The sequence below is a fragment of the Argiope bruennichi genome, chromosome X1 (assembly GCF_947563725.1).
Source record: "Argiope bruennichi chromosome X1, qqArgBrue1.1, whole genome shotgun sequence".
Taxonomy (NCBI): domain Eukaryota; kingdom Metazoa; phylum Arthropoda; class Arachnida; order Araneae; family Araneidae; genus Argiope; species Argiope bruennichi.
This window is the reverse complement of record NC_079162.1, coordinates 79,059,533-79,080,786: the sequence shown is the minus strand read 5'-3', so window position 1 is coordinate 79,080,786 and position 21,254 is coordinate 79,059,533. Positions and strand designations below refer to the sequence as shown.

At 29.6% G+C, this 21,254-nt stretch overlaps 1 protein-coding gene across 2 annotated transcripts in view; it reads left to right on the top strand.

The window, feature by feature from the left end:
- The window catches only part of LOC129958723 (uncharacterized), a 367,468-nt gene extending 352,822 nt beyond the window's left edge, over window positions 1–14,646 (top strand). For both annotated transcript variants that reach the window (XM_056071376.1, XM_056071375.1), the window contains 2 exons: window positions 5,014–5,164; window positions 10,079–14,646. In XM_056071376.1, the coding sequence (XP_055927351.1) occupies window positions 5,014–5,164; window positions 10,079–10,224 (297 nt within the window). In that variant the 3' untranslated portion in view covers window positions 10,225–14,646. The remainder of the gene's footprint in view (window positions 1–5,013; window positions 5,165–10,078) is intronic.
- The last annotated feature ends 6,608 nt before the right edge of the window (window positions 14,647–21,254 follow it).

Genomic DNA, 21,254 nt, shown 5'->3' with positions numbered 1-21,254 from the left:
GATATTGTGAGATGAAAGTTTCGTTCTAAGAAGCAAAATTTAAAACGCAATTATAAATCATTAGAAAATTTATTTGTTAATAATTGGGCATAATATTTTGCTTCCGATGTCTAATACTTGTGAAAACAGAAAAAAAAATTTTACATTCAGGAATTTTCAAAAAAATACTGAATATTAAGAAATAGATTTTTATTCCTTGACTATTATTCGAATACAGAATTAGCTCTAGATTTCATTTTGCCTTTAATAAACTCTGAAGTGAAAGGTAAGTTATTTAAATACATTATATGCATGAAGTTTGTGAAAACCGTCAAATGACATCTCATTCTGTAGGTACAGATAAATTTTCCTATATTCATTAAAAATAATTTAGTTTAATAAAAAGACAAAATGGAATGGATTGTATTCTAAAGAATTTCTAAAGGCGGTAAGTTTTACATTTATTACAATTCAAGCTACACCAGTGCTGCTCTGTAATTATAGTAGGTAATATGAATTATTTGTCATTCTGGAACTGCGATATTAAGTTCATGGATTAAATAACAAATAGGGTAAGTATGAAAAAAATAGCACGAATGGTGGAGTGCTTTTATACATTAATAATACAATTAACTAAGTACTTATATATGATGCTTGACTAGTTTAAAATATTTTGCTAACATGAGATACAATTTTCAACAATATATCAAAACAGCTTGAAACATTAACACCAAACTTATGTAAATTAAATATTGATTAAAACAGTTAAAATAATTTGATTTGTAAGAGATTATAGCCATTTTGTGCATTATGGTAAAATTCAGTATAATTATAAAAATCAGTAAAAGCAGTTTTCCGTATTAAAAATGGAATCATTTTCGTAATGATATTAAAAAATTATTTAAGTTATAAACGAATTATTCTTATAAGACATATATTCTTCATAATTAAATTTAGTTATACTAACGACCCAGTTTGAAGCAACACTAAGGCTTTTTTGTTGTGGATCTTGTATGTATGATGTCAGATATATACAAGATCCAAAACTTTGTCAGATGACAAGGATGGCATCAGAGTTAGTATTTTCACTACAAATTTTGAAGCACGGCTATCGGATGAACATTTGCTCCACTATGTTAGATTTAATCTGCACCAAGTTCGCATACTTTATAGAATGGCAGATCTTTTATAGAACCGGGTTTCTATCAGGAACACAAAGTTGAGACCTTACCACAAGGCCAAAAATGCCTGAAGATTTCTTTTTATATATTTTTGTGAAGCCGTGGTAAATTGGCTCATAAATGTTGGGCAAGAAATGCGAAATTTAATGCTTTATGGCTGTAAGAGTCATATTTAGCCATGCTTCATTTAATGAATGGTGATAAACCAAAGGCTGGTGAAATCTGATCTCGAACCTTTAAAGACTGATATTATTGATTTAATACATTGTAAATCTATCAAGATCGGATGGATGCTCCCTCGCTAGTTTAGTGTGGAATTTTGGAGGGGAATGAGTCTTGTGAATTGTACTCATCTGGTCTCGGTTTAAAACAATTACATAAGTAAATAGTTCCAAATAAAATTATTTCAATAAAATTGCATCCCAAAATAAAAAAAAGGTTTCAAGAATTCACTTTCTTATTTTTACGAATCGAATTTAATGCTAATAATATTAACTTAGGTGTGATTCATTATATGATATTAGTCATCAGTTCATTGCTTTGGTAAATCTAACAGGAATAAAGACATTGCTTCTGTTTCGCATTTTTTTTCCTTCACGAAACTTCTTCGCTTCATCATCGTCTGGACGATCTAGACTACAGATAAGTTTGAGGAGAGTGTACACTTAAAACCGTGGAGGTTTCTCCACCAAGCCTTGTGATCATCCCGAGAAAGGCGATGAAAAGAATTCTTCGAAGAAAACGGTACAATCAGCCAATTCTCGAAACACCAAAGTATATCGTCTAAGCTTTTCGTTGAGTCTGGGAGCTGAAATGGGAAACCATTTTGAAAGTCCAACGAAAGGAGGTAATGGCCCAAAACGAGAAATTGGGAAAGGAGCAACGTCTCAGCTGCAAAAGACTCGAAATGAATCATTAGATTTTATCATCCTTAAGTGCGAATTTAAGGCTTTTATTTCGGTAAAATACGAGTATAGATACCGCAATGATTTCCTCCCAGGCAACTGATGCCTGTAGACGTAAAAGCACAGGCGATAAACGACCCGGATTTGTTTGTTTGGGTACGTCGAATCAGAATGGAATGGAAGACCCCAGAGGATAAAAATATACTTCCAGGAAGGTCGAATTTCGATATTTTATATCATTGACAGCTTTTATATGACGAGGGGCTGTGTTTCATTTTTAAATGCATCTTGATTTCAGTCTTGCCATTCACCTTTTTGAAGTAAACAAATATATGTAATGAAATGCAAAGATTAGTTTTCAAAGAATGAAATAAGTTGGAACATGGGTGGTTTGGATGCATCTAAAATAATTAAAACTGATTATATTACTCAGTAATCCCAAAATTACTCATTGTTTGGTCCAAGTAATCTTATACATTGAATCACTTTATCAACATGTTTTCATTTTACATTTAAACCCGTTTTGTGAATATCAGTTATTAAATTTTTAAAATAAGGGCTATTATTTGATAGTTTTTTTCCACATAATGTGTGGCGCATACTGGCGTTCCAAAAGTGGCTAAGAGAGTTCAGGCATGCCTTGTATACGTATCGTGAATTAAAGAAGAATGGTATAGGTTCTATCATCTGGCTGTGGTTTTAACAGGACTATAAAAGGGTGTTGATAAACCCATATACACTTTAGTGATGAACCAGCAGTTAAGATGGTTACTGGAAGCTTCCTAGGTTTTCATTGACAAATGTGGGCCAGTTTCAAAAATTTTCCAATCAGTCAACCTGCCCCAAATAGTGAATATAATTCAGATATCTTCAAGATTTCTTCTTTATTATGAAATCTTCACTAATATGAGGAGGAAGTGAGATTAGTTACTATACAACAAGTTAAAAGATAGGAAAGAGTCCACAATTGAGATAATATACTTCTACTATTTTTAAAAGAATGTCTTTTTTGCAATGAAATGGAAAACTTTTGATTTTATATTTCCTGGGAAATTACTAATATAAGATTAACATTTGTCTAACAAATATGAACACAAGTTAGATATGGAACACTAATGAAAATTGGAAATACTTAAAATACCATTTCTAAGAAAAATAAGAATTGTTAAGTTATTATAAATTTATTTTATTTTCAATAAAAAAATCAAAACCATTTGCCATTATTTATATTGTTAACTATATAGTTCTATTTTTTTGTACACAGTACTGAATGAAAATATTTAGAAGAAATTATCTTTAATGATTTGCTTTTAGACACATTCTTAAAATTTAAATAAGCTTTATATAGAATTTTTTACACATATAAATTGTATAGCAACTTCAATTAAAGTGGCGAATTTGTTTTTGATCAAACAGAAACAGAAAGTTTCCAAGATCTCCATAATACGAAAATCGGAAACTTACTTTTTATAAACCAATCAAAAATCTTTTGACCATTAGCTCGTAAACCACTTTTCTTCTACAGCGCATCCTATGACTGATGAGAAAATCATTAAAATTATTTTCCATCTTTATGACATTAAATTTATTACAAAGTAGGAAGCAAAAATATTTTTATTACGTTGTTAAGGGTCAAATTGGTTTCTGAAAGAGGAAGAGAGATGATTAGAAAACTTCTGATAAATTTAATACTTTTTCCCCACACGTGACTTTAATTTATGCGATATAAAAATGAATCTTTGAATTTATCAAAACTAGATTTTTTCCGAATTGCTTTTTTGTTTATTTATTGAATGAAAGGCTCTTGTACCAAAATCAAAAACGGTTTATTGTGAACTTCATTAAATAAATCTTCAAACTATTTTCATGAATTACCTCGGCATAAACAGATAAAATCTTTTCATCGTTTATATAATAAATTAATACAAATTAAATTATTGTTATATAGAAAAAATATCCTTACTCATAGCTATTGTCTAGTCCCGGGATCTTCAGAACGGAGTTAGGTGCAGCTTTCCGAGCGAGTGATTTTATGTTCGATACTAGGTTACACTGCAAAAAGAGTTATGTATGTTGGTATGAAAGAACGCACTTTTACTAGGATGGAGTTGAATTTTTGAAAATTATTTTCTGGCGTAATTATTTTTCAACCACGATTCCAAAATGTGTAGCGCATCCTAATATAAACATTAAACAGTTTCTAGACGTAACGTTATACAATCAGATCTAACTAATTCGGGTTTTTTTTTTGTCAGAAAGTTCCAGGATAGGAATCATATTCCATCGAAAAACGCGTTTATGTGGGGTTTTTTCACATTAAAGTTGGCTCTAAAAGTCAAATAAACTTCCGTTTATGTGGTGTGAAATTTTGGAGGGTTGGGTGCCATCTGAAGTAAAATCCTTGCCATCTGACCATGGTTTAGAATTACGAGGCGTATGCCAAAGTAATCCTTGTATTACTTCAAAATGAAATGCAACTAGAGTTTCCTTTAAGTGTTAAACTTATGAAACCATAGATAATAGTTTTAAGTAAAATAAAATTATTAAAACAACGACTGTCTGTACTCATTCGATTTGTGACCATGAACAATGGCCCTATCATCATATGTTATACAGAAACAGATGTTCGTTTAAAGAGTGCTTTTGTTGATCTGAGCGATTTATTAAATCGTATGGATATCTTTAATAAAATAAATCTTTATTCACAATTAAAACAATTTCGTTTTATTGCAGTAACCAAAAGTTTGAAGATATTAATTTATATTATATAATTAATATTCATTAAGATTAAGAAAGTTCAAATTGCCACGTAACTTGAAAACATACATTGTCATTTAAAAAAAATAAGATAATGGGTGAAATTCAGTGTTTACATAAATGGCATTTTGAATTATTATTCTCTAAATATTTTTTGTCTAGTATACTGATGATATTTATTTTTATTTCAGGTTCAATGTGGCAGCGATCAAATAGGCTATGGACGCAAGAAGCGAGAAATCCCGGCTGAGATGCCTTTTGATCCTAATAAGTTGTATGAAGTCGAAATGACAACAGTGCTGAAAGTAGAGTTCGCTCCTAATCATTTCCAACCCAAAAGAGGTAAATGAAGAAAACATGACAACTATTCTCATTATTTAAATGACTTTTCCATTTTTTTTCCTCCTCAGAACCCATTTACCTGCAAAATGAGGAAGATCTCTTCAGCGAAAGATAAATGAAGAGATTTCGCCATCTATCACAACTGAAATGCATTTCTAGAGCTATAAATTCTTTGTTGCAGTTCTTGGAATTTTTATTCTGTCCCGAGAATGGCTCTTTCTTGCCATGCTTTAATATTTAGTAGCTAGCTTAAATATGTTAAAAGATTTAGAGCATGCCCCATTCGCGTCTTTTTAACCCCAGTTTCATAATCTGCAGCAACGCAGGCACTATTTATAACCCTGTCACCTGTACGAGGGTGAGAAAAAGAAATATATATATATTTCATGGAGTCCTTTTTTTCCATTTTAAATATTTGTTGGTGAAAGATACGAGGTGAACTGCAAAATCATGTGCAGAACGTAGAGTTTTGTCGTCCAGGAAGAAAAAGAACTATGTTTCAAAAATTATTTGTTGCAGTTCTTGGAATTCTTCAGTTGGAAGAAATTTATTCATGATTTTTTTTTCCTATTAAATATTGTCGCGTTACAGGATGAACGCTTTAATTTTCGGAATAGAATTCTATTCAAATTAGAAGAAGAATATTTGGAACACATTAAATAATCTTCTTGTCAATTGCTAAATTAAATTAGGGAATAAAGAACATTGGGTGTAACTGCATTTTTTTAAAAATACATCCTGAAACAAAATAAATATTCAACTCTCTTTCTAGCCTGTTTCATTTCATTTGGTTTAAAGAAGAAAATTTCATTTTTATAAATTTGCAGATTCACCATTTGTTTTTACTTTGAAGATAGGATTCATTATACATTCATTTTTATTTTCATTCACAATTATGCAAAAAAAAATCTAAATAAATACAGTTGCCAAACATAAATATAAAAAACTGGATCAAATTTAATTCTTTTATCAATTTTTTTAAATTCTTAGACATAATTCGAAAGCACCATTTTTTTGTGAAAATAAAATGAAGAACCTTTAGATATAACTTATGTATTAAGCAAGATAATTATGTCTGCCAATTTGATCGATTAAAAATACTAGAAAGTAAGTGCAAGGATATTTTTAAAACATTAACATGCTTAATTTGAAATAATTCTTTCACCGTAATATATGTTCCCATGAAATATGCTATATGTTTCTATATATTCACAGATTAATTATAGCCAAAAAAACATTTTTCATTTTAAGGGTTTCTCTTTTATTTCAGGGAAGCTTTTATATTTTTCCCACACTGAATTAAAGGTTTCATTACAATGATTTGTCTTCCTCAATTAAAATTATGAATTCATATTTATCTCCTTATCAAAACGTATTATTCTAAAAATAAAGCAGGATTTCTAAAAATATTCTAAATCTAAAGCAGGATTTCTAAAAATACATCTATATATTTCCATCTATACGAATTGTGTATCCGATAACTATTTCCAACCTTCTTGCAATTAATTTGAGTATCCATCTGGAATGGTGAGAATATTTAATCACTCTCTTTCAGCTCCCAAGGTCTTTGAGATCAGCTTTCCAACCTGACTATTATTCCCTCCCCCCAAAGACTTAAGATTTAATCTTTAGTGTGAATATACAGCATTTAAGCCCCATTTCTATCCATGGCGGGTGGGCTTAATTTATGATTTGGGAAATTTGCAGAAACCAAAATATGCAGAGTTGCAGATTATTGACCGAAATATGTGATGGCTGGTAAATTTAAATTATGAAATGCGACTTTTCCCGCAGCTATTTCGGTAATTATTGCTTTAATGCGACTTCGCTAGAATTTATTTCACTCAGAAATAATGAAAGGGGCTTGAAATGATTGGGCTTTTACCAGATTTCAATTTAAAATACTTTCGACATATTCGAATTTTCGGGCTCTTATTTCGTTTACTAATGACTTAAAATGGAATATTTCGCCGACTGTTTCTACGTATTTAATTATCAAAATTTCTGAAATTAAGTTTATCATCATGTTACTAATTAAATACATTTTAACTGCATTCAACTTCAGATTGATTTGATAGTAAGTGAATTTAGTTTGACATCTTATCACATTTTTGATGGTTTGAAATGGCATTAGTTCGTTTTTGAATCACTTTTATTACTTTGAAATTAAAAATAAGAGAACAGAAAGAATTAAATATAAGGGTTTAATGAAGCTAGGATCCTTAAGTTTGGCTCATTCTATGATTTTAATATTTATTATGATAATAATTTTAGAATAAACGTTGATGTTAGAAACGTAAAATGATCTTATTCATAAAACCTTTACTGTACCAAGTATCTGGATTTGCTTGTTTTAAAAATTAGATTTTGCCATATTGTGTCAAAGAATTTAGAAGAAATACACGGAAAATAATTGTAACTTACTGAAAGAGCTCCAAAATTCAGAAAGTCTATAAAATAGGAAAATGATCACGATATATAAAGCGACATATTTGTGTAGTATAATTTTGGCAGTTACGTAGCCGAAAGGAAGAGACATTTTTAAATGAACTTCAATTTATTTTACCATCTGCGGCAGAACAGAAAAAGATGGAATGCGTAGTTTACACCAAAAGACAAACGAGAGTGGCAGAATTTCTCTTTACCGGTTTTATTCCGAGATTCCGATAGGGATTTATTTGGCATGTGTCGATTTAAGAAAGGGAATCTTAGGTATCCTTGAATCACCTGCATAGGAGCCAGGGATTTTTTTATCCCTTTGCTTTTAGCACGAGAGACGAAGAAAAAGGAATTTTTAGAATGTGTGTTGGCAATAATTAAATAAAAATTTGGCTTTTAGATCAGGAAATAAAAGAAAATTTCAGAATAAAGTAGCCTGTAATGATTTCAAATTAAAAATAGGAAATTAGGATCTAAATTAAGAAATTATATATACTTGCATACATGAATAACATTGCTACATTTTAATAAACCTTTAATGCAAAACCAATTATATTTCATTCTTATGAGTTGCCGCAGCTGAATAAAACATTCAGTACCATAAGTACCAAAATTCAATCATTCTTTTATATCTGAGTTTAGTAAATGGATTCGGACTAAATTGCCTATATCCAAAAAAATCAAAAAAATTCATTCGATTCAGTACGTAAATAACATAAGAGTTAATGAAATCGGCTCATATCATTATATATCACAATAACTAGATCAGGTGATTCCCATATCACAATAATTCAACAATTTAATACACATTTCTTTATTTGGATCTGTGGAATCATTTTCTTTACAAAATGCGTGTGGATTAATATATTAAGTCTACATGGCGCATTTTATACGTGTTATATGATATTGAATTAGCTCCATTAAGTTTTTTATTAATATATAGAAAATTTAGAGTGCTAAGTACAGTTACAGATAAAACTGCAAGCGTTCTAGACACTCCTTGATGACGGGGATGTTTTTTTTTTAATTTGGATATCTATCATATATCATCCAGTGCTCCGTCGTCCTTGTAAACTCTGCGAAATATTTTAGAATTTTCTTTTTGCCAATTGTCTTATTAGTTATTGCTTTCAAAAGAGAGCTCTCAGAAATTTAGGTTTGAGGTCACCAGACGGCTTAAAACATTTTTTTGCTAATTGACACAAATTTGTGTAAAATTTCAGGAAGCGGGAGTCGTTATGACGAACATTATCATTTGGAAAACTTTTAACTATTAAATTTGGTTTTTCATCATGACTTGAAAGCCTAATTTATCATAATCATAATTAAAACAATATAAAATAATCTAGAAGAATGGGAAAAATTGGAAAATCAATATTTCGTAAAAATGAATGCTGACGGAGGCTGTACATTATAAAGAAATGGCGGAACCGCAACAGGGATTTTTTTCATTAAACTAAAATTCGATTCCATAATTTACAATCTGAACCAATAGATTACTCAACAATTGAAACCATCATCATATTCTCAAATATAAACAAAAAAAGTTACTATTGACTGTGAATAAAGGAAGTTCTTTGACAGACTGGAAGACAATATATATAGGGTGTTCATTAATTATTGTCGGGGTTTCCGTACCTCATAACTTTCGAATAAAAAATATTACGTAAAAACCGATTACGTATTCGTAAATTACAACTCAAAGAATTTTATTAATGATATTAAAAAGATTAATGAATTTGCACATGGCTGCCCTTCGTGGCTCGTAACACATCGAGGCGAAATTCGATGTCCCTCCAAGTGTTCTCCAGAATTTGTGGGGTAACATTTTGGATCGCAGTAACAATTCTGCGCTTCAATTCATCAAGGGAGGGTACGGGGTCTTGTACACAATGTTCTTGACAAACCCCCATAGAAAGAAGTCCAGCGGTGTTATATCTGGTGATCTCGGAGGCTATGGGATTGGTCCACCTCTTCTCATTGTTGCCACGTAAAATTCTTTGAGTTGTAATTTACGAATACATAATCGCTTTCAGCTGAATGCCTACAAAGTACAAATGTGCAAGCTTTACACTTTAATATCATTAATAAAATTCTTTGAGTTGTAATTTACGAATACGTAATCGGTTTTTGCGTAATATTTTTTATTCGAAAGTTATGAGGTACGGAAACCCCGACAATAATTAATGAACACCCTGTATTTATTATTTGTAAGTCGTTTATTCTACTGCATCATGTACCAATCAATTACTGTGTCGTCTGAGGGTTTAGATTGTAAATTATATATTCATTACAAAAAAAATCTGACTTTCCCACCTTTCTGTGGAAACGGCTTTTTCTGTCTTTTATGAATTATTTACATTACCATAGGAAAAATTTTGAAAGTTTTTCTTTACTTCTATATCATTCTGTAGTTAAATTGTGCACTTCATATACTTGAAAATTTGTTTTAATTGACCTGCTTGTATTTTTTAGGATCAGTCGAAGGCACTTTTGATGACATCCAAACCAATGAGCACATTGCTTACAGACAGCGGAGCTCAGCCAATTCCATCTTCTCATTTCACTCCTTCGGACTGCTCCTTTCGTCACTGTTACTGATCCTGGCTTTCCGTCACTGAATTCCATCGTCATTTTCGGATAGCTCACCTGACACACCGATCACAGATCTCAAAGTGAAGTCATGATCTATCAAAACTGCGGAAAAAAAAAGCGTTTTGCAAAACGCATTCTAATAGACACACCTGCGATATTTTAAACATGTACTGCAGAAAATGAACGGAAATTCTCTGTCAGTAATGAAAACTAATTTGTGATCAGCGACGTTTCGATTCGTCGTTCTTTTATAAAACCTGAAGATTTAAATGTAAACATTGCAGATAAACTAACCATTTTTGTTTTGTCTCGAGAGACAGTCCATCCACTCTGATGATGTCTGGTGACTTTTGGACGACACAGTACCAAACGGTGCTTGATCCAAGTCTTTCCGAGACAAACGCTTTTGTGATTATTTCGTGACGATTACATGAATATTTAACATGTTCTTGTGTGTATCTTGTTTCAGGTGTAAAAAGACGAAGACGATGAAAATATGTTCCTTTTTTTTAAAAAAAAATATAATATTGTTTGCTAAATTAAAAATCTGAACACCAAATCGGGATATTTACCGCTTTTTTTTCATGCTTCGTAAATAATATTTGTTGATTTTGATGGTTTATTTTTTACAGGTGAAAATGTATTATTCAAATTATTTAAAATCGCATAAGTAAACAAGGATTATTCTTTTTTCGCTTTCTAGAAATAATTAAAAAATATGGTCTTACTACACGAATAAATTTATGTAGATTTGTGATAAATTAAATATTATGTTGAATCCGACATTATTACAAAAAAATGAATAATCTTTTTATTACAATGCTGGCAATTTTGCTGTAGTACCGAATTATATGATAAAAAAGGGGGGAAAAACCGAGAAAACGAATTATTATTATAAATAAAAAGTATATAAATGAATCGTTTTTAAATATAAATGAAAATTAACCGTCTTCAATATGCAATAATACGACAGAAATATTTCTGAAAAAAAAAACAACCTTCTTTCATCTTTTTAAATGAATGCAATATTAATTTTCAAACTATTTATGATTTACATTAGAACAATATGATAAATTCCAGCTTCCAAACTTGTCTTTTAACACCTTGATTGTGGTGTCCAAGCATGATTCGTGTATTGAATAATCATATTTTTAACCAATGAACTAAAATTATTATTAGGCCTAATTGCCATTAGGTTATCGTTGAATGAATTCAGCAAATTACCAGATCAGAATATGTCATCTAATTTGACAATAAAGAAAACAAATATAGTTAAAGGTCCAATAATCATTGTAAAAATGTTTAAATGAAAAATGTCTTTAAAAAATTTGGAATGAATATTATTGAAGCTCTAAAATTTAATTTAGTTTACAATTTTTCCATCCTCACTTTTTAATACAACTAACTTTACTTGCATGATTTCTGGGATTGAATTTTTTTCGAACATTTATATAAGTATTCGCTGAAAATATTATTACATTTTAATTAAATATTTTAAGTAATTGATAAAGTGGAAACTTGTACTCACTTTCAGAAATATTATTCCGAAGTCTCTCCAATATTTTCTAGCAGCTTTTACTATAATTTCTACCCGCCGAAGCTTAATCCTTTTATTTCACCAAACAGATATAACGTATTTAACGAATTTCACTACCCAAACAGTTTACAAGAGGAATTTGCTTAACCAGTAAAAGCTACATTGAAGTTGGAACACTTTAATTTGGGATAGTGAATAATCCCTTTAAAGTGAATTCAGACTCTGTTCCACTAAAATTCAGAAGTCGATTATGACCAGGCCTATAACCTGACCATCATGAGCCCCCTCTCATTAGTCTCGAAATCTCCTTACAGAAATGACAATGAATGCAATTATGTTGATCTCCAGGAATTAAATGATACGTAGGGCTTGTTCATGGTAATAGAGTAGTTGATTTAGTTTTAAACTTTGCGTTTAAAAGTGAAGTTTCGGCTCCCATCCAATAATTTTCCTATGTAACTCTATACCATTTAATTCATTAAAATATGTACAATACATATTTCTCTTGTATTATAGTATACTGAAAAAATACATCTATATAATTAATAACGATTTAACTTAATTAGATAACTTCAATATATTTAAATACTTAATATAGCGATGGAAGTTAAAAATTGCAATAGAATGACATTTTTTAAAATCTATTGAAATTTTTGTTGAAGTATCATTCGAGCAGGCGATGCATTAAAATTGTATAAATATTTTTAATCTCTAGCATAACTAAATTCTTTACAAGCATATATATATTTTTTTTATTTCAGATTAATTCAATAAGTGAAGCAATGAACAATATCAAACCAAACAATTAAATGTTTTACACGAAATTTTATGCATGTCCTTTTTTGAGCATTTATAGTTAAGAAATAACTTCTCATTCAGCGAAAAAACCTGGTTGAAGATCAATTACTAATAATTTTGTGTTCTTTCGAATAAATTATTTTTTTTCTTTCATTACTTCTCAAACTGTTGTTAGGATTTATTGATCAAGACGTGTATTTTCCGCACAAGGCGAAAATGTTACGACAATAAAAACCTTATTTGCATTAAAACGCAATAAACACGAATTTAATAGAGAAATGATAATAAAATCAATATTTTTCCATCAACGAAGAAATGAATCACATTTTTATTCCGTTATCAGAATTAAATTTGGTTCCTCTTACTCTTTAGAAAATAAAGCAGATGATTTTTCAAATCACAAAAGCAGAAAACTCAGTTGAACAACAAAAAATAATTTGAAATAAAAATAGTTCTTTCACCCCGAAATTCTTTTTTGCATCATTACAAGTATATTTCCTTTCATTCTATAATAAAAATTTGACTTACAGTATTTTTTTGTACAATTGCATAAAATATATTAATAGCACATTTCCAATAGTTTTAGTTATAAATCAGGATGAAAGAAAATACTACCACTTCTTTATAAAATTCTTAGTAAATTTATTCTATTATGATCAATATTATTATTAAATTCTTCACTATCTTATTTAGAAATAAGTATTGTTTTAAAATAAGGAAAAAAGATTTTTAGAATCTTAAAATAGTTTTCTTAAGAGAAAAAATTTACGTCATAACATAACTCTTTATTCTTCATGAGTATTGCCGTGTGTAAGAAATTTTAATCAAATATTTTATAACCGATGAACAAAATAAATTTTTCTGAAATCCTGACAAATAGTTTATTTTCGAGAAAGAATCGTATTTCCTAGTAACTGTGAACAATTTTTTTGCCAAATAATGCACTTTCATTTGTTAATTTTTTCATTCTTGTCAGAATCAAGCGATAATTATTTTGTTGCTTTTCATTGGAAGATATTTCATTCACTTAAAAAGATCCAATGGCCATGCAAAAAAAAAAAAAAAAATCTCGGGTGTAATTGATTAAAAGCGGTACGAGATGCATCCTTTATGAATGAATCAACTTTTAAATCAAACATCGTGTACAGATAAAGAATGTACATAAAAAATTAGTTTTTGAATTCTCTAGCAGTGATTAAATTATTCAAAAATAATTGCAAGTAGAAAATTGTGTTCATTTTTTACTTTATATTTGTTTCACAAAAGAAGAAAACAAAATAAAGATGAAGTAAATATAACTTCTAATAATTTTTGCTCTTTATTCTGTGATGGCAAATAGTTTGTATTGCGAATTCTACTTTTTTTTAAACGACAACATCATTAAATTTTTTTTTCAAGTTCAATTGATTAAACGTTTAAAAATTTGCTACAACCTTACACTCTCATTTCAAAATACTTTATTATGTAGTTAATGCGATATAATCTTGTAGATTATATGCATGGGAATAAGCAAATTAATCTTGATACAAAAGATATTTTGAATATTGACCAAAATAATTTTTTAAAACACCTCTGGAATTCAAAACGGCTAATGATGTAGGATGCTGCAACGAACATAATGTATAGAAGTGTAAATATTTACTCATGAAAGAATTTGTAATGTTTCAAAAATGGCAAAAAATTATGATTTACGAAGTATGAGCAAAAGCTTAACAGAAGTAATTTTAACTCACTTCAATTATTTGAAATACATTAGTATTTGGTAAATGGTGATTTTATTTCATGGTGGTGGTTACTGAATTAAAATACTATTTTTTTTTGTTTTAATTTTAAAAGCAGCTAATAAAAAATTAACAAATAGCCGCTTCAGCTATCTGTATTGCTGAAATGAAAGTTCAAAAGTTGAGAACTGTAAACGAAACGAATCTGAATGTTCCGTAATTTTGTTTTGTATTTAATGCATTTGTTATGGCAGCTAATTTGTTTTTATGTTATTGTAACTAATGTTATGTTTATTATGTGAACTTTAGCCATCTGCGATTTACATTTGCGTTTATTCTTTTATAGTAAAATTTGTTTGATTCTTTTTAATATTAAAAAGACTTGTTTTTTTGCTTTGAATTGATTCTTTACCATTTTCGAATCGAGTCACCCTTATATGGAATACAAATAAAACTTGTAAAAGTTACACTTTAAGATCAAAGTTCACAAAAACACAAAATAAAAGTTTAGATAAATGTAAAAAATTCATACTAAAAAAAACTGATAAGTTCCAAATTCTAGAACTTCAGTGCTTAAGTAGCCTAACACTTTTTGTAAGATCTGAAATCGAAACTGTGGTGAATGTACATAATAAAATGTAAAATCTTTCATTCATAAAATAAAACTTAGTGAATTAAGTGCTCAAAGTTGAAAATACATTTAGGGATTATAAAAATTAAACGGTTGAAACAGTTTTCAAGCTAATCTTCACTCTTCACATTCTAATGATGAGCTAGATTTACCAACATGAAATTTCAATATTTTGTCATATTTCAAAGAATAGGAACTTTAGACCGATTAGTATGATAGTGAGGAAATATAGTAATGAATATCAATCTTTCAAATAACACATTACTTTAATTTTTTTCATATTTTATACTTCAGGCTGAAACAATTATTTGAAAAGTAAACGCAATAGCACAAACGATATTGCAAATATGCGTTCTCACTGCAATTTGATCAAAATTACCTTTATTAAAATCAATATTTGACCGACTTATAATGAATAATAAATTGTGGTGCATTATAAATGGCCATTACTGTAGCTAAACAGATTCTTTATTTTTGTTAAATTTAAAACATTTAAATTTATGAATGTTTATACTCGATTTAATATTTTTTCCTTTCAGATTTCAAAGTATGATTTAATTTGACATGGCCATCCAATAATTTTTACTTACACTATTTTTTGGACTAATTATCAAATTAATTTTTAAACTAAGAATAAATTAACATTTTTACCTAATTCCAAAATTTGAACTGCTGAATGGAAAATTAACTGAGCGATTAAAAAAATTCTTTCACACACACACCGTTGATTAAACTTTAATCCACGTCTTGAAAATTCAGTTTTTAATTCACAGTAAAATATTATTAAATCTTGAATTCAGTTTTTCACAAATTCTCAACCAGTTGAGGACTGTCTTATGGATTTAAAATATAATGAAGTGAATCCATTAACTGAAAAATAAGTTCTAAAAGTATTTTAAAATATATCATCATCGAGAAGACAACTCTACAAATTTTGTAAGCCTAGCACATCAGGAACCTAATAGCACAAAATGATGAACAACATCATTACCAGATCTTCCCAATATTAGCCGGCATTAAGAACATCCAGCAACATCGTGGGAATGTCTATCAACTTGTGCTAATAGGGAAAGTGAGCTAAAATTTGATTTCAATATTCTATCGTCACAAATATATAAGAAATCAAAATGATAGGGATTAAAAACTAGGAAAAAGTTTTGATTCTAAATGTTTATATTAAATCGTCTCAAAATGAAAGTAAGAAGCAAAAGAAAAAATGTAAAAGGCATTTCAAAAAGGAAATTAAACTATGATAAGCAAGTGTACTTAAGAAATAATCTCTTAAATTGTAGAAAGTATCAAACTGACAAATTTATAAACTTAGTATCAAAATACAATTCAAAACGTAAATATGCATCATCCAGTCACACTTTAATTACTCTATTAATTGCACACAGCGACGCAGAGGTTTTGACATAATAAACCCAAACAAATTTCAGAATGCATTTAATCGATCAAATAATTCCAGAGAGGATGTAAGGTGAGCAATATAATCAGCACTAACCGATGTACATGTGAAATTTTTAAAGTATAATCTGGATAATTTTCCGAAAAATGCAGGCAATAACTAAACCTAAACTCAGTAGCACGACAGCCCTATGTGGGCCAAAGCCTACAGTGCCCATATACGCTTTCTTGACCGAGAGCCCAGAGGTGCGAGGCATATGTCCCGGTTAAGTGGTCAGACTAACGCTGTTTAGCTCCCTAACATGCTTCGACCCACTGAAGGAATTAAAAGCTGAGTCGACCTTTTTCAGCCTGAGCATCGAACTTCAGACCTACCACTGCGCCACTATAGCATTGGCAAAAACCAGGCAATAACATTGTCCTGATATAACGCAACATGTCATGTTCCAGCATGACAAATATTGTACTGGCTTTGAAGTTTTTACTCTTGTATCACGAGTGCAGCATCTGCAATTACATCAGCAAAATATGGCTTTCTTTTTCAAGACTCCGTTTTATCAGACTTATTGATGAATTTAATGTCAATCTGTTTGTAGTCATCGGACAACTGCAAAGATTTTTCAAATCTAGAAATCTCCATAAAGCTTATTGTATGGAACCACCATTTTGAAAATCTTGGACCTTAATATCATTGATAAAAGAGAGTCAGATGCAGTCTATTAGCCTTACTATTATTACTGTGGAAAAGGTACAAGAATAAAAATAAATTTCAAGCTACTTTTTAAAGTGCGCCTTTTAGCTATACACAACCAACAGTATTGCTACGTTATCTATGAGCAATAACAATAAAAAAGGTCCTTCAGAAAAGCGTTTTTTCGTGTTTCAACCATCAGCTTATTGTTCTGTCAAAAGAAACTATCTCGTTATAAATTTGTTTCTAATTACCTTCGGTGACCAGCTCTTCAGCCATCATAAGAATATAACAATTTTGTCAAGACAACCTACTTTGATGAACTACGTCATACACTTGCATAATACATGTACATCATTTTGTAATAATATAATCATATACTTGCATAATAAAAGTAGATCATCATAATATAAATTTAGTCATGCTAACCAATTTTGATGAATTACATCATACAATTGCATAACAAGTGTAGAACATTCTGATTATTGGCCATGCTTACAAAGTAGCAAAATTAATTGCCGAATAAAACCAAGGTAATAATTTTAGTGAATGAGGCTAAGGACTTTATCAAAGTTACATTTTGAGATATATCTCGAAAAATAAAGAGCGCATAAGTGGTTAAGCAACAACCGATGAGGTAGCTATGGACCGTGAGTTTTCACATTAAATAAAAATTGGACCAATAATTGAGGCTGTTGGAACGGTTCTTTGGTTTTAAAAATTATTTTAAAATGTACAAATAAACGCAGAACATTGTATTTTCAGAAATCTATTCCGTAGACCAAGCCTTAATCATTTGCATGGTAATACGAAACATTTCTAGCTTTCCTTTTAATTTAGATGAAAACTTATCTGAAGTGCTTGTTGACATTTACGGCTCCAAGCTAATTTATTGTAAAAACTAAGCAACATTTTTCTGGAGTTGAATGATTGAGATACCAAGATATTCCTATTCGTATCCTTTACAATTTTCCCCTTCGTCTGTGTTTGATAATTTAAGACGTGTAAAAGTAGGTTATGATTTTTTTTTATAAATTTGACATACCAAAAAGATGCTTTTCGACGTTTAAAGAATTTCATTGACCATTTGCCAGAATCTCATTCTTTGGCTGAATTTCAACTGCTTTGAGGATAAATTTTAGGTTCAAGCTGACTTGGAATTGTACAAAATCATTCTTCATTTAAATACTTTAAAATGCGAAGTGAAGTCCCAAGCTTTTTATTATCTTTCATTATCCGAATGCTTAATTGTTCCATAATTATTTCACCTTGTTTATAACACTTAGTAAATTCTTAAAGGGAATTATAAAAAAAATTGATAAAAATTAAGACATTCTAAATAATGAATGAAGTTTTAACGCACAGAAGTTAACGATTTTTGGAGAGGCTTTATAGTCTTGTTTAACCCCTTAACCGTTCTGTCCGTGCATCAAAGCTAATAAGCGAAATTTAAACTATTCCTTGATACTATATATGTAGTAAGTATAATTTTGTATTGAAAAACACTTCAAAAATTCTATGGATTCCTGAATCAGTAGGACAGTACATTTCCTAAAAAGAAAATGTCGTCTAATTAGCCGATAGAAAAAATAATTAAGGGGTTAACTAGACTACAACCAATGACAGTTTTTACTTACAGAATTTAGAAGACTATGATCTCCGCATCACCGATGAATATTTCATTGCATTTTAGAATAACAGAGAAAAACATTATTTAAAAGATTTTGTTATAAATATGAAGTTAATTTAAATGCCAGAAATGAGGTTAATAATGTTCGAGAACAATAGTTCTGCTTTTAAAGACTTTAGGGTTACATTTAGGACTCATTGACTGGGTGCAATAAAACACAGCGAAACTGCAACTGTACTGATTGAAATGGCACTCTCTGAAAACAATTTATATATAAAGCTGGGAAAAAATCTATTTCTTAATAAACTAAAAGCATTCCAAGATACTTTTGAGACATTTTGTAAGCATTTATAGCTCAAGCAATGCATGATTTGCTTATATATTAAATGAAAAGATAGAAAAAAGATTTAAAATTAAAATTGCTAAAATTTTAGGTTTTAAAGTTCCTAGTTCAATCTTACTTTCCAAGTTGAATACAAAACGTTTCTAAAGTTCAAAATACGATAACTCCAACAGTAGAAATAAAGAAATTGAAAATAAAAAAAAAGAACTCAGTTCACAGCGAATGTGGTATGGTTTCCGATGCCAATACTATAAAATGGATTTTGAATAAAGTTGCGTGGTCAAGGAATCCAATACTTATAGAAGAGTTCGTGGAATATAAAAGATTGCGCTTGGGCGTTAGAAAAGGATTTGCTGTGCCTTAAAATATTTCTTTTTCTCCTCGCGTGGACCGATATATAGTGGAACATTTTGGAGAAAAATTAGGTTCCGAAGTTTAAGTTTCAGGAGTTTTTTTCTTAGCCCTACATTGCACCAAATCCTTTTCTTCTTACGTTAAGTCTATTTTTCTGTAGAATTTTTGTCTTTAAAATTGAGATTTAGGTTAGCAATAGTCCACGAAAAGCTTCAATATATTTGCGAAGTAACATAGTTGTATTGCATTCTGAATGGAAAGCCGGATATTTTAAGTCACGAAAGCAGAAACATTCGAAAAACCAATGAATTTTGTTATTCCGAGTTGTTTCATTGAGAAAACCGGATATATACTTTTTATTTTGACTAAATAGTTGCTGCATTTTATATTCAAGTTTCCGACATTTTTTTAAACCGTACAAAGCAGCAACAATTGAATTCGCTGGTTAATAATAACGATACTATTTTATTTAAACCTAGTATTCTTCTAGAAACATTAATAAATTATTTTCATATTTTATTTCGTGCCAACTGTTCCCAATAGGGCTACTGTAAGCGAAACATTTCGTTCTTTTAATACACTAATATGACATAATTAAATCGTACAGTTTTAGTTTAGTTTACTTATGTGAACGCCCCGTTTTAAAGTAACACTAGGATTATTTTGGGACCGACCTCGTAATTCTGAACAGCAGTCAGATGACGAGGACGACACCTAAGCTGGCATCCCCCCTCTCCAAACTTTCATACAAACACCAGTGGGAAGACGTTTGGCCTCGACTGATTTAACGTGCACCAGATCCGCTTACACGACAGTTCTTCGGTGAAATCGGGTCTCGAACCTGATACTCTCCGGTTCCGAAGCCGAGACCTTACCACCAGAACACCGCGACCCATAAATCCGTACAGAAATAATTTAATTGTAATCACACATTTTCTATTCTCTTTGAAATGTTAATCTCTCTCACAGGCGTTATAATTTGATACAAAAAATTGATTCCAAATTTGAAAATACCTCATAAGTTCAACGGATTCACATTAAGGATTACTGAAAAGAACACACATTTCCGAAGTAAAAAGTGAAGTCTGGCTAGAAGTAGAAATATTTTAATAGTTGAAAACTTAAGACACTTATTGGTCATTCAAAATGCATTTTAGATCTTCAGAACTGAAATTTACACGAAAGATTTCAATTTTCAATCTGATGTTGTTTTCTACGAATTATAACTTCACAAAATATGTGAAGTTATTGATAACTACACATAGATTTCAGAAATATTATGAAAATATTCATTATAACAACCATTATTATTTTACTATGTTAAAATATCTCTCAATCTATGTGATAGTTACTAAAGTTTAAATGAAAATTTGTGAGATAATTATTTTTATAAACTCAAACGTTTTATTATATTCTTGTATTTATCCTTTCTACATGAAAAGTTCATAAGTCTTTTAATCGCAGTAATTCAATCAAAACTGGGTTTTTTTCAAGTGAAACTCTCTGAAACAATACCCATAAAACAATAAAATTATACATTAAATATTTTTTTATTTCAGTATTTCCATTTATGCAGACATAACATTAGTGTTTATTTATTATCATCGTTCTTCAAATAAAATTATGAGCTTCAGACTCAATATATTAACAGCGAATCAAGAAAGAATCATTTCTGTTCCAGGAGATTCTATCGTGGTTTATAAAGTTTTTATCTTATTTCATTATAATTTTTTTTTATTATTAATATCTTAAATTATTTGAATATTAAAAATAATTTTCCCATCATCTTTCACAACGGATATGAAGAAAATTATGTCATACAAATTCGAATTTTGAAAACTAATAAATGCAAAGCAAAAATATAAATAAAAATAGTTTTAAAAATTTAGAAAGATTATTGCTTAAACATTTCTAATTTATTTTCATTATTTCGATTTATTATCT